This window comes from Lontra canadensis, unplaced genomic scaffold (genome assembly GCF_010015895.1).
Source record: "Lontra canadensis isolate GAN:19392208 unplaced genomic scaffold, GSC_riverotter_1.0 scaffold38, whole genome shotgun sequence".
Taxonomy (NCBI): Eukaryota; Metazoa; Chordata; class Mammalia; order Carnivora; family Mustelidae; genus Lontra; species Lontra canadensis.
In genome coordinates, this window is record NW_022631032.1 from 13,757,732 (window position 1) to 13,770,713 (window position 12,982).

Below are 12,982 nucleotides of genomic sequence, written 5' to 3' on the forward strand. Positions count from 1 at the left end.
TTTAAATTGAAGATATGTAGAGCTGACCAAATTCTTTCACAAATCCATATGCTTTGTTACATGCCACACAATTAGAAGTGCTTCTTAAAATGCAAGAAGTAAGTTTTTAAAAGATTTTGTCCTTTGCCTTTAGGTGTAAGCAAGAAATTGCAGTTTGGCTTCTTAAAAATTTCATAAATGTGCACAGAGACTTAATGGATATTCTGATATTAATTTACAGAAATTAAAATTAGGAATCTGAATTTCACACAATGAATATTGTAAAATTGAATTCCATAGAATTAATTAATTTGAGGTTATTGGTGTTAGGGTCTTGTTTTATAGCTGCTAATATTTTGTAATTTTGAAATAAATATTTTTTATCATTTTTTTCTTGTAATTTTTTGGAATGTAAGTATTTTAAAAGATCTTTTTCCAGGAAAATGATTTTTTCTTACTAAATGGATAAAATTATTTTTTCCCCAACTCAATGTTTTCTTAAATCATTAGAGTATGCTTATTAAAGTTAAGAATTTGAAAAAAATTATGCATAAAATGACACGCCTTAAAATATTTTTACTTAGATCTTCATACCCTTGACAGGAAAGTAAACCGTTATTAACTCGGTGCAGACCTCCAACTGTTACTAGTTTGCAGTCTGAAAAAGACACTACTGGTCCCCAAATCATCCTGGCCATAATTTAATTAAAATTTATTTAGATTACAGAAAGAAAGAAAGGCACATTCTGCCATTCCTAAATGATCTAAATTTTGAGCAGTTTTTAGACAAGGAGTTTATTCCATTGGTGTGAAGCACCTTTTTCCAAAGAAGTACGAAGTGTTTCAAGTTTTTGGCTCTTTGTCTATCCATTTTACATGCCTACAAAGGTTTTAAACTAAATGAAGCTGTCTGGAAATGTGGACACAACTAGCAAGTGTGGAAGAGGGAGTGATTCCACTTGGTTTTGCTTCGACAGCTCTACTTTTAAGGAGCGAATGCGACACAGACTCCTAGTGCCTGACTTCAGTGTTCTGGATTTTGCTCTTGGTTCAGTATTTTACTGGGTAGAGCTCGGATGTGGATCTTGGCTTCTCTTTCTCTCTCTTGTTGCATTGATTAGAAGCTTTATAAATTATTATGACTATTTTTACTGTTGATATACAAATTAGTCTTTTTCTTTATATAGATCAGGCTTCTGAAATTCAGGTGACAATGATGCTCACTGAAAGTTGTAAGCTACGAGGTCTTCATCACAGGTGAGAGAAGAAACCACCAGCATTTAAAGGTTAAGCATAGTAACATTGTATGCTACATTTTTATTTTAAGAATGTTGTGATATGTTCTGAACTGAAAGCTTTTTGGAATAGCTTATTTTTTTTTAGAATATCAAAGTGAAATGCATGCTTAGTGTACAAAATTTTAAAATGCAGTAAAGTATAAAGAGGAAAATAAAGCAGAGTATATAAGTCCACATCTGGATAAACATAGCTAAGCTTTCCAGAGGTTTTACATACTTTTATGCATATTTTCCTTTAAAAAATAGAATAGTGATATATATATATATATACACGTATATATATATACACGTATATATACGTGTGTATATATATATATATATACACGTATATATATGCTAAAAAATATTTGCTAAGAAGTTTTTAAACAAAAAATACCAAAGACAAGCATAATTAACACCAGTGAACATTTTGCCTTTTTTGTTTATGTCTGTTATCTATCCAGATGATAAGTAGATATTTACAAGTGTAGAAATATTTTAAAGTAAACTGGGTATCTCAACACTTCCAGTTCCACCCCCCGCCAACAAGAGGATGTTTTCTTAAATAATTGTAACACTATTACTATCTTTGATAAGGTTAACAGGTGTTTTTTTTTTTTTGTTTGTGGGTTTGTTTTTTGGTTAACAGTTTTTTTAACATAACAAAATGTACCTAACTCTTCGTATAAGTAACTATGAATTTATTTCCACATTTTAAAAGGATATGTAGCAGTTCATTGAATGGATGTACTGTGTTTTATTTAACCAGTATCTTGTTGTTAGGTCATAGTATGATTTTTAAAAATACTTATAGTTCTATATAAAGAACTTTTTCCTAAAAACCCGATTATCAGTCTTTTTCACAGAGCTATAAGGAAAGCTTCTACGTTCTGAGACAAAAAGGGCTTCTATATTGTATTGCACTGTGCTGCAGTGTCAATATTGGGTCAGGGGCTTTTTTTTTTTTTTTAAATAGCATGTAAGGTCAACTTCATTTGTATGCCTCTTGCAGATTTGGTTGTGTATGTTTACAAAAATGGGACAGTGACCATCCCTGTTGGAAGATATTTATGGACTTCTAGGGGAAAAAACACATGACAGTGATGCATGCAAAAGGCAGCATGCATTTTAATTTCTGGGTACTTTAAGCACTTACTTGGGTTCTGCCAAAAAATAAGATGACTGCATAGTTTTATTTTTGAATATCATTTATACTTCGGTTCATATTGGAAAAAATTTGAGAACCTAAAAAGAAGGCAGCAGTAGTAAGATCAAGAAAATGGTGATGAAAATCAAACTGAGTTTTATGGCATTGTAATGGTGGAAGAAAAAACAAATAATCCAACAATAAAGATATAAATATTTTTGCTGTGAATGAACATAAAACATGTCTTAGCTTCTGGGCAGCCAAGCTGAGGAACCATTAAAAGTTCATAAATCTCAATATTAGAAGAGAAAGAAACATAAATGTTCCTTAGGGAAGAAAAAAGATTTTCTAGTTTCAAATTCTGAGGCAGCTGCCTCATTAAGCTTATCATATACTTGGGGCATTGATTAATATAATGAACAGATAAACTTTTTAGTTTCACTGAGTATAAAAAAATCCCAGGGGCCTTTGAAAAAAAAAAAGAACGTACAATACTGAGGGACTTAAGGGTTAAAGTCAAGTGGTTGAAGAATGTTATTTTCCATTGGCCTGATTCAGTCCAAGTGTAAAACTTACAGAGGAATGGATGGATAACTCATTCCTGAGACTCTATTTTCTTAAAAAACACATTTTGTTTCCTCTGAGTAACAAAACAAGAATTGGGTAATGGTCATTTGGAAATGTCCTTCTTGGCAGTATTAGAAGTGCTTGATGTTCTCTTACACTGACTCTAGAGGGAAGAGTCAAAAGTGTTTAATACTAGTATGTAATGTTAATCTAGTACTTTGGTGCCTACCTTGTATTCTTAAGTAGAAGATCCACACCACTTCAGCAGAGAAGTGGGAGACAAAGCTAGGATTTTCTAAGAAGCAGTTTTATATCCTGTGTAGCCCAAATAAGCTTTTGCAGAAAAATGTTCAGAGCAAGTATTTGCAGCATTTCTCATGTGGCTTTCAGCTATAGGGTTTTCCAGCAAGCATCCTGTCAGGATGAATTAGCAGCCCCAGGACACCCTTAGGTGATAGAATTCCACATGCTGAAGAGGGTCGATACTGGACACTCAGTGTTTGGGGAAAGTCTTCTAGAAGCAGATTGTACAGTTTGATCATAGTCATAGTTAATTGTTTTTTCTGGCTATACAGTAATACTAGGACTCCTAGGTTTTTTGTGTTTTTGTGGTTTTTGTTTGTTTGTTTGTTTGTTTGCTTTTAGGTAGGTGCCACAGCCAGCATGGAGCCCAGTGCTGGGCTTGAACTCACAGCCCTGAGATCAAGACAGGAACTGAAATCAAGAGGTGTATGCTTAACTATTGAGCCACCTAGGAGCCCCAAGACTCCTAATTTTTAATGAGCAAAACACATTGTTAATATGTAGAAAGTACATTATTTTTTTTTCCACTCATTGTAGCAGTTTGTTTCATTTTTTTTTAAGATTTTTAATTTAATTTTATTTATTTATTTGTCAGAGAGAGAGAGAGAGCACAAGCAGGCAGAGCGGCAGGCAGAGGCAGAGGGAGAAGCAGACTCCCTGCTGAGCAAGGAGCCCTATGTGGGATTCGATCCCAGGACCCTGGGATCATGACCTGAGCCAAAGGCAGCAGCTTAACCAACTGAGCCACTCAGACGTCCCAGTTTGTTTCATTTTTAAGGGGATTAGGGCCTACCATGCTTTTCTTTTTGATCCCTGGTGTCATGGATGTCTGTGCGTTTCTTTGTTCATTCTCTTATTCTCATTCATGAAGTGCCAGTTTTGCATTTGCAACTCTGCTAGGCCTGAGGAATAAAAATGAACTAATGAGTTTCAGTGTTCATATTACAGAACTTATCAAGCAAACAAAATATACTCAGAAATGATGCCTTGTTTTAGAATTTAACTTTTTAGAACTGGTTGTGGTGTATAATTCCACATGCAAAACATGTTTACTTTGTGTCTTAACATTCCTTGAGTAAGAATTGTAAAGCATTGAAATATTTTAAAACATTTTGAAAGTCTTTTTATTCTTTTTTCCACTGGACTTTGTGAGAATAATTTTTACTGTAGGTTAAAATAGCTGTAGAAATAAAATTTATTTATTTTAATAACAACTTATTTTAATTACATCAGAAGTAATTCCTGACAGAGTACTCTTGAATTCTTTTTCTGCTTGTAGTTTGGCTTTCCATTGGCCCAAGTTGCCTGTTGGCGACCTTCTAAACACTGAGTACCTCCGAGCTCTCACTCTGTAAGCACACTGGGCAAGACTGAGAATTGGATGCAGTTCTTGTCTTAGGTCCCCACAAAACCTTCCCTTCGTCTGCCTTGTTCTTGTCTACAGAACCAGTTTCTTCTCTCATCCACTCTTCCTCTAGGTCCCAGATCTTCCTCTTTTATCCTTTCCTTTATAAAAGGGCAGAATGAAAACCAGCCATTTGTACTTTAAAACATGTTCATTCAGCTTGTTACCTCTTCTGGAGGGATTTTAATGATTTTATCAATGAGATAATTAAGTAAAAAGTTACGTAACCTTGAAGAAAAATAATTTCCAGATACCAGTGGAAAGAGGTGTCATTAGGCAATAGGATAAAAGTATTTATGTGTGCCATGGAAATTTAAAGAGAAACAAGGCTGTTACTACGTGCTTTGGCTTTATTCATAACAGCATTTTATGGTTGGTGTGATGCCATGTTAGAGATATGGAAACTAAGGTCAGGAGAGAGAGTCGCACAGACTATCCATAAATGGTAAATTTAGTATTTAGAAATCAGATTCTAAGTCCCATGTGACCAGCTAAGGACATCTTGGCTGTTGTGGCAGTTCCAGCCTCTCTGAAGTCTTCTTGATTATCATATTCTGGTTCATAGTCTGCCTTTTTTTTTCTTTAATGTTTTGATGGACTTAAGGGGATCTCATAATACACTTATAATGCATCAAGTCATTTTTTAAATGTCTCTGATTACCCCTTAAGAGTAAAGATTTAGTGTATGTATGTAATGTTAGTGTCTTCAGAGAATCCAGTTCACAGGAAGCAACTTAGAATTTACTGCTTTTCCCTATCAAGAAAGTGCGTATGTGGAAAATACTGACGTCTAGTTTCAAAGGGCATTTGTTAATTTTACTACATTTTTAATGGTAATCATGTTTTTAAGTATGTTTGAAATTTTCTTGTTTTGTTTTAGGTTATCTTTATTACTTTTTATTAAAAATATGCCCTTGAGGATTTAGATTTCACTTGTTCTCCTGATTTCTTATTATTTTGTAGAAATCTTCTTCCTATTATGCATGTGTGTATAGAAGAAGGAGAAAAGCCCATGGTGATATTGCCTTACATGAATTGGGGGAATCTTAAATTGTTTTTACGGCAGTGCAAATTAGTAGAGGCCAATAATCCACAGGTGAGAAAAATTTGCCCATACACCAATTATTTACCAGGAACTTCTGATTGTATCTTTGAAAGTAGATGTTAACCTTCTTAATATAACCTGTGTAAAAGCCTGCAAAAAGAAACTCAAAATGTGCCAGAAGATATTTATAACCTGTTGATTTAGAGGAAGATGGTTTATGATTCCAGTCTTGAAGATTGCACTTTACTGATGCTAAAGTTTTTCCTTTTTATCCATTGTGTGTTTATTTATAATCACCTCAACTCTAACACCATCTCAGTCATTTTCCTGATAACTCTTTGAAGGTACTAGTACTAGATCTCCCTTCTAGGAATGGAAACACATTTGACTGAGTCATTTGGTCCATATTGTATCAAAACCTGGTGGTGACTGGAAGTCTGGATTTTGGAGATAATCCACTTATTTTTAATATGCTTGGCTTAAGATGTCAGTCACCTAAGAGTTTCCTTCTCTTCACTGCTTGTGCACATAGCTGTGAAGCATTTGGCTACATTCCAGACACATGATGGTAGTTGTCCTAAAGCCTAGCTGGTGTTTTGTTTTACTGTAAATTGTAGCCACATTAAGTTTGTTTTAGGGTTTATAATAATGTACTTACTACAGTTGCCAGGAGAAAGTGGATTCAAAGGCTGCATTGGGTATTTGACTTAATATGTCAGGATTAAAGCCAGGGTTCCAACAAGTTGTTGGAGGCTGTAGCCCATCAGTATCACCTGAGGAAGAATTTCATTCCTCAGCCCACAAGACTGGCATCCTGGCTCTACAGGAGCATGTAAGTAGCAAGAGCTGTAGACTTCTATTAGCTTGAAAATGGTCCTCAGAGATCATCTAATAAAAACTTTTTTTTTGAGTTTTTAAGAAAAGAACAGGCTATTGAATAATAAGCATTTGAAATTTTACCTTGAGAATCCGGCATTCATGAAACAGATATTTATTGAGCAGTTTTTTATGTGCTAGATGTTGGGTAGCTATACCTGACAGATGAGAGAGGCAGTGAAGTAAATGGTAAGTTACATTACAGAATGGTAAGACTGTAGTAGAAAAAGATATTAGAAAGCTATGGGAACATATTCTTGGTCAAGAAGTAGCTTTTTTTAAAACTCCAGTGTAGGCGTAAAGAAGTATTTTGGGATTAAGAAGTATTGTGTCTTTTGGGATAAAGAAGGATTGTGGGATAAAATAAGTAGCTGACTGCCATCATCATTTTTGTGCTACCTCCAAACATCTTTTTTTTCCCCCCCCAACAGGCAATTTCTCAACAAGACCTGGTACACATGGCTATTCAGATTGCCTGTGGAATGAGCTATCTGGCCAGACGGGAAGTTATCCACAAAGACCTGGCTGCCAGGAACTGTGTGTGGGTGCCATGAGCTTGTCACTGTCATTTCATGTTTAGTTTTCTCTGGATTTGGGGTTCTGTCCAGGAGTCACAGTGGGCATTATATGGTATTTTAGAGTAACTGTGATCCATATGTTTTAAATACACCAATTGGATTTAATGTTCATGTCTTTACTTTTCAGCATTGATGACACACTCCAAGTTAAGATCACAGACAATGCCCTCTCCAGAGACTTGTTTCCCATGGATTATCACTGTCTGGGGGACAACGAAAACAGGCCAGTTCGGTGGATGGCTCTGGAAAGTCTGGTTAATAATGAGTTCTCCAGTGCTAGTGATGTGGTAAGTGCTGGGACTCCTGGACATCAACAGGTTTTATGTTTTATTATTATTTTTTTAATCTGGTAATTGTTCCCTGACATGTTTCATTGAGAAAGCTAGTGTCATTAGCTCCATTCAGCCAGTTTATGGAAAGAAGCTGTGACCCATACCATGATCTCTCACTGTGTGTAATCACAGTTCATCCTCAGAATGGCCCTGTGAGGAGCTGTGAACACTAAGTAGTAGCTGGGTACTAATACCCCAGTTTGAAAGGTGGCTATTAAGGCTTAGAGAGGTTTCCAGAGCTGATTATTTTTCTTTTCTTATTTAAATCTCAGAATGACCAACTTGTTGCCAGATGATAAAGATTTATTGTTTTCTTCTTTTCAAACAGCCTTTTTCAGCATTATGACCTGTGTTATTTATAATTCCCCAGATGTCACTCTCTTCCCTTTTGTCAGTTTCTGAGTAGTTCTGCCCACCAAAGCAGATCATAGACTGGATCCTTTATACTTAGTGATGAATAGTTTCAGAAGCAATGTTTACTTGTAGGTAATTTGCAGATATTTTAAGTTTCTTTTAACTTCTCACTTTTTAGTCTGATTTGAAAGATGAATTATTTTCCTTTCTCTTGCTTATTGAAGTTTATTATTGTAGCTGAACAGGTAGAGATTAGGTAAAATTTCTGCTTATCAGAGAGAGTCAATTATCATATGGTTTCACTTATTTGTGGAGCATAAGAAATAACACGGAGGACATGGGGAGATGGAGAGGAGAAGGGAGTTGAGGAAATTGGAGGGGGAGATGAACCATGAGAGAGAATGGACTCTGAAAAACAATCTGAGGGTTTTAAAGGGACGGGGGTTGGGAAGTTGGGTGAGCCTTGTGGTGGGTATTATGGAGGGCACGTAGTTTGCATGGAGCACTGGGTGTGGCGCATAAACAATGAATTCTGGTACACTGAAAAGAAATTTTAAAAAAATTAAAAATTAAAAAAAAAATACGAAAAAAAGAAAGAAAAAGAACTTCTGCTTATACAGTCCCCCTCTGTGGCCACTCAACGATGTTAACATCATCACATAAAATCTTATAGAATTGTCTGCTTCAGAGTTTCAACTGTTAAAAATTGGGCTTACTGTGTCATTGTATTTTGTGTCTCATCAATATATTTTACTTACAGTATGGGGTTACCCTTTTACTTCTAAGTTTGGATGCTCTAAGGATCACTCTGTTAATATAGTCATTTCCTTAGTGTATTAGTATCCTCTCGATGCTCTAATAAATTATTGCAGCCTTGGTGATAAAACAACAGAGATTTATTCTCACATTTGAGTTCTGGAGGCCAAATGTCTGATGTCAAGGTATAGACAGACCATGCTCCCTCCAGCGGCACTAAAGGGGAAACCTTCCTTGCTTCTTCGGCTTCAGGTGGCTATTGGCATCCTTGGCTGGATCGCTCTGCTTCATGTTCGTATCATCTTCTCTTCTGTGTATGTCTGTCTCTTAAAACTCCTGCCTCTCTCATACGGAGATACATATGCTTACATTTAGGACCCGCCCATATAACTCAGGATAGACTTTTTTGAGGGGAGGGAAGGGTTGCATTTTTGTTTTTGATTTTGATTTTTCTCAAATAATATGAAAAGAGAAAGCAGAGTTTGATTTTAAGCTAGCACACTGCTGCTTTATTGAGTATCATTAGGGACCAATTATATTCTTATTGATATGGTATTAGTTTTGGGGGGTTGCTAGATATTTATTTAGAAGTTCTGAATTATAGCTGGAATTCTTTAACAGCTTTTACATTAAGCAAAATTGTTTTCACAGGGGTGCAGATGAGTTTAACTTTGGTTTTAGCACATAGCTTTAAAACATAGTATCAGTTAAACTTAGTACTATATGGTTTTCAAATATACCCCTTTAATAGAAAAGCTTGTATCTGAACATATTTGAAAGCAAAAAAGTAAAAGAAACTTTGTTGAATATTTTCTTTAAAAATTTTACTCTGCGGGTGCCTGGGTGGCTCAGTGGGTTAAAGCCTCTGCCTTCGGCTTGGATCATGATCCCAGGGTCCTGGGATCGAGCCCCACATCGGGCTCTCTGCTCGGCAGGGAGCCTGCTTTCTCCTCTTTCTCTGCCTGCCTCTCTGCCTACTTGTGATCTCTGTCTGTCAAATAAATAAAGTCTTAAAAAAATAATGATAAAAAAATTTAAAAAAAATAAAAATCTTACTCTGTTGTTGATTTGAAATATTAAGTCACCCATCTCTTTGAGATCTTTTTATTTTTCCAGTGGTTGATTTTGGAATTTATGATTTTGTTACTCATTGAAATATAGCATAATTGCCTTAGCAGAAATGAAGGGGCAGTGGTGGTGACTCAAAACTAGTCTAATGGGCAGGAAATGGATGTTTCTTAAATGACAGATAGGCCATGTAACTTCAAGAGATTGGGGACTGTTTGATTATTCTCTTAGAAAAAGGAGTATTGATTGATAGCTATGAATTAATTGACAGGTAATAATTCAAGGGGTTGTACAAGATGGCCAGTAGTGCTGTTTGCTTGCACATGAAAGCCCCCAAAACACACTTTGCTTAATGTATTTATACATTATAGGGACGCCCCTACTTTTTTAATTCTTATATTAAAACACAAACGTTAAAGATTGCTTTTTAATGTTTGTATTGAAAATATGTAGATATAATCATTCTCTGTTCCTGTTTTTCCTTTATAGATGGAGTTGGGGGTTCAAAAGCTACATTTAATATGGTACTTTGGGGCTGAGAAACTTTATACATAGTAATATACAGAATAAGTAATGTAACCCCACTCTCACCAGAGTCTCTGTACATGTAAAATACATATTTCAGGTATAAATGTAACACCTATTTCTGCCTTGGAGAGGGCATTCTCTTTGTCCTTTAAAAGATCCTTAACATTTTTGCGTTTTTCTCATAGCTTAAAGTTCTATGTGATTTGTTTGGAAATACATTAATGTTTTCTATCTTAAAAATAATACATTGCATCTCTTGCTTGTGTTTTCACAGTTTTTACTGGAAGGATTCAATACTTCAGTATGTCAAGATTCTTATAATGTTAATGTTAGCTTTTAACTGTTAAACTTAGGAAATATGCACAACTAGATTTTGACTAGTTATAAATCTCTTTTATTATTTTCAAGATATGACATCATCTTAGGCATTCTTAAGAATTTCTGGATATTGTTTTTATTCTGTTTTCATCAGATGTAGATACCACCATAGATTTTTTTTTTCTGTAACTTTCTTTTCCTTTATTTGAAAGTAGGTTTCTTGATTTATATCTTCTTTCAATTATTTAGGTAATTATAGTAGCTAACATAATTCTGCTGTTAAGAAACTACATCCTACTAAGAGACTAAATGCAATCAGAAGTGCACAATTAAGTTTCTTTCTCGGTACTTTTTTTGTCTTTACAGTATTACATTGTGTTTAAAAAACATTTTCTTGGGGAAAAACAAGTCAAGGAAATGACTTCCATGCCAATCTTATCAGTATGGCTTATAGCAGTGAGGAGACTAAGGTATCTGAACAGTTTTTAGGGTGTAGAGTAAATTAAAATGGGTTCCTGTGCCTTTACAATATTTATTTTGTGAACTTTAAAGATGACCTAGAAGAAGGAGGGAAATCTGCAGAGTTATCCAGATACTGTATCTACAGCAGAGTGTTTCTTACTGCTCTTGTTTGCCCAGTGTAAGGGAAAGTCATTGCCACACCCTGAGCAGGTTTGAGCGGAGAAACTCAACATTCATAATATACCCATGAAGAGTGGGCTTCTGAACTACTGTGGTATCAAAGAGGAAGGTACAGTTTTCAGAGAATGCTTACCATTTTTAGAAGTATGGAAAACTTTCTGTTTTATATTTTTTTACTGCTGATTTTAGAATAATGCTTAGATTCCCAGTATTTATTCATTTCCATTATGGTTGCAGATTTTACACATCAGCAACCTTAGATGTATTATTCAAATATGAAATTCACATTTTAAGAGGAATAGCATTTATAGGTTGACAGACTGTAGCTAACACTCGTTAGCATAACGTATAAACTTGTTGAATCACTGTGTTGTATACCTGAAAGGAATGTAATTTTGTGTGGCAACTATACTTCAGTAAAAAATAACTAAATAAATAAAAATTAGCATTAAGTGGAATTGATATAAGACAGATATAAAGACATTAAGGAAAAGCTGGAGAGGTGAAAGGATCATTCATATTTTAGGAAATAAAGATTTAAAGTTTAATATTATTAACATTAAGAATGTATTTTTTAGTTGTATTTAATAATATATTAATAGTCCTGGTATTTTCTGGAAAAGAGGAATAATAAATGGATTCACTTTAGGAACAGTTGTATTTTCAGAGGTGACCGGTTATTGTCTTGTGATCAAGTATTGCCCTTGATGTATTTTCTGTATTAGGCTTTACCTAAGAATAGATACTTTCCTCAAGAGATCTTGTGAACATCCTTTTCCCTTTCCTTCCTTGTCCTTACCATTCGGTTTAACATTTACCTTCACATAGCCTGTGTTCTGATGGAGCAGTGTCTAAGCATCTAGTACACTAGAGGAAAGTCTCATCAATAGCAGATATGTGTGATGGCCTGGTAGGTATCCAGTATTCCTGCTCATGGATTCTAGGGCAGATTCATAGCAGAAGTGCATGCTCCCACTCGCTCGCTCGCTCACTCTCTCTCTCAAAATCTTTTAAAATTTTTCAATTTAATTAACATATGCTGTATTATTAGGTTCAGAGGTAGAGTTCAGTGATCATTAAGTACATACAAAACCCAGTGCTCATTATATCACATGCCCTCCTTAATGCCCATCACCCACTTACCCTATCCCCTCACCTACCCACTTCCAGCAACTCTGTTTGTTTCCTGTAGTTAAGAATCTCTTATAACTTGTCTTCCTCTCTGTTTTCATCTTATTTTATTCTTCCTTCCCTTCTCCTAGTTCATCTGTTTTGTTTCTTAAATTCACATAAGAGTGAAATCATATGATATTTTCCTTTCTCTGGCTGATTTATTTCGTTTAGCATAGTACTCTGTAGTTCCATCCATATTGTTGCAAATGGCAAGATTTCATTCCTTTTGATGGCTGAATAATATCCCATTGTGTGTGTGTGTGTGTGTGTGTGTGTGTGTGTGTATGTGTATACACACACCACATCTTCTTTATCCATTCATCTGTCAGTGGACATCTGGGTTCTCTCCATATTTTGCTATTGTGGACATTGTTGCTATAAACATTGGGTGCATGTGCCCCTTCAAATCACTATGTTTGTATCCTTTGGATAAAAATACCTAGTAGTACGATTGCTGGGTCATAAGGTAGCTCTATTTTTAACTTTTTGAGGAACCACCATACTGTTTTCCAGAGTGGCTGCACCAGCTTGCATTCCCACCAACAGTATAAGAAGGTTCCCCTTTCTCTGCATCCTCGCCAACATCTGTTGTTTCCTAAGTTGTTAATTTTCAAAATCAATTTTTTTTTTAAAG

The 12,982-nt window shown here is 35.2% G+C and overlaps 1 protein-coding gene across 2 annotated transcripts in view; it reads left to right on the plus strand.

Moving 5' to 3' along the window:
- The window catches only part of RYK (receptor like tyrosine kinase), an 85,761-nt gene that overhangs the window by 59,014 nt on the left and 13,765 nt on the right, over nt 1-12,982 (plus strand). For both annotated transcript variants that reach the window (XM_032869665.1, XM_032869666.1), the window contains exons 10-13: nt 1,167-1,236; nt 5,642-5,774; nt 7,031-7,140; nt 7,305-7,464. In XM_032869665.1, coding sequence (XP_032725556.1) covers nt 1,167-1,236; nt 5,642-5,774; nt 7,031-7,140; nt 7,305-7,464 — 473 coding nt within the window. The remainder of the gene's footprint in view (nt 1-1,166; nt 1,237-5,641; nt 5,775-7,030; nt 7,141-7,304; nt 7,465-12,982) is intronic.